At 46.8% G+C, this 1,195-nt stretch overlaps 1 protein-coding gene across 1 annotated transcript in view; it reads right to left on the minus strand.

Moving 5' to 3' along the window:
- Window positions 1-433: 433 nt before the first annotated feature.
- The window catches only part of LOC105535891 (F-box only protein 46), a 37,239-nt gene continuing 36,477 nt past the window's right edge, over window positions 434-1,195 (minus strand). The window contains exon 3 of the mRNA XM_011975147.1: window positions 434-484. Coding sequence (XP_011830537.1) covers window positions 434-484 — 51 coding nt within the window. The remainder of the gene's footprint in view (window positions 485-1,195) is intronic.

Genomic DNA, 1,195 nt, shown 5'->3' on the forward strand with positions numbered 1-1,195 from the left:
CAGTGAGCCATGATGTCACCACTGCACTCCAGCCTGGGTGACAGAGTGAGACCCAGTCTCAATTAAAAAAAAAAAAAAAGCCAGATGCGGTGGCTTATGCCTGTAATCCCAGCACTTTGGGAGGCCAAGGCGGGTCAGGAGTTCGAGACCAGCCTGGCCAACATGGTGAAACCCTGTCTCTACTAAAAATACAAAAAATTAGCCGGGTGTCACGGCATGCACCTGTAGTTCCAGCTACTTGGCAGGTGAGGCAGGAGAATCACTTGAACCCAGGAAGCGGAGGTTGCAGTGTGCCGAGATTGCGCCATTGCGCTCCAGCCTGGGCAACAAGAGCGAAACTGCATCTCAAAACAAACAAACAAAAATTATTTGTGGGGCTTCTAGATGACAGTTCCTTCCACAGGTGGACTTGTGTTTGTTTGTGCCGGACATGTCAGCTAGAAGTACCCTGTATCATACGGAGGACGTGAACCTGGCTGCGAACCTGTGCCAAGGGCCAGTCTGTGACCACAAATTCTCAGGATCTTTCTTGTATTTTCATTTGATTTCTGCATCTTGAATACCTCTGCAGTCTTCCGGGTCATCCTTACCTGAGCTTGTAGTTCTCTGGGATCCCAGTTCCTGCAGTTGTTCACCGTGGGCCGGCTTTGGTCTTGACTTTTGCTTGATCCTTCCAGTAAGGCTGCCAAGTAGGAAACCCCAGTGTGTCCACATCAGCAAACACCCTGAGAGCAATTGTGGCCTCAGAGCCCCACATATCATTCTCTTAACTATTTGGCGTGGTGGGTCCTTACTGCATTTTATTGGCTATTTGATCCTTTTAAGGAGATTTTTTAAAATTTTCAGTTGTTCTCAATAGGAAGGTCCAAATAATCTAACTCACCCTCCCCACAAGATTCAAACCCGGGTCTTTTTGATTCTAAAATCTAAGCATTGAAACACTACCATAACGTATCCTAGTCCTCTGGAAATTCTGATTTCCTGAGAAGAATGTCAGAGACTTAGCTGCCTCTCAATGTCCATTTTTCCCTTTCTTTAAACTGAAATTTTAAGATACCCAGCTGGACGCAGTGGCTCACCCCTGTAATCCCAGCACTTTGGGAAACTGAGGCGAGTGGATTACTGGAGGCCAGGAGTTCGAGAGCAGCCTAGACAACATGGTGAAACCCTGTCTCTACTAAAATACAAAAATTAG

Source organism: Mandrillus leucophaeus, unplaced genomic scaffold (genome assembly GCF_000951045.1).
Source record: "Mandrillus leucophaeus isolate KB7577 unplaced genomic scaffold, Mleu.le_1.0 Scaffold151, whole genome shotgun sequence".
Taxonomy (NCBI): domain Eukaryota; kingdom Metazoa; phylum Chordata; class Mammalia; order Primates; family Cercopithecidae; genus Mandrillus; species Mandrillus leucophaeus.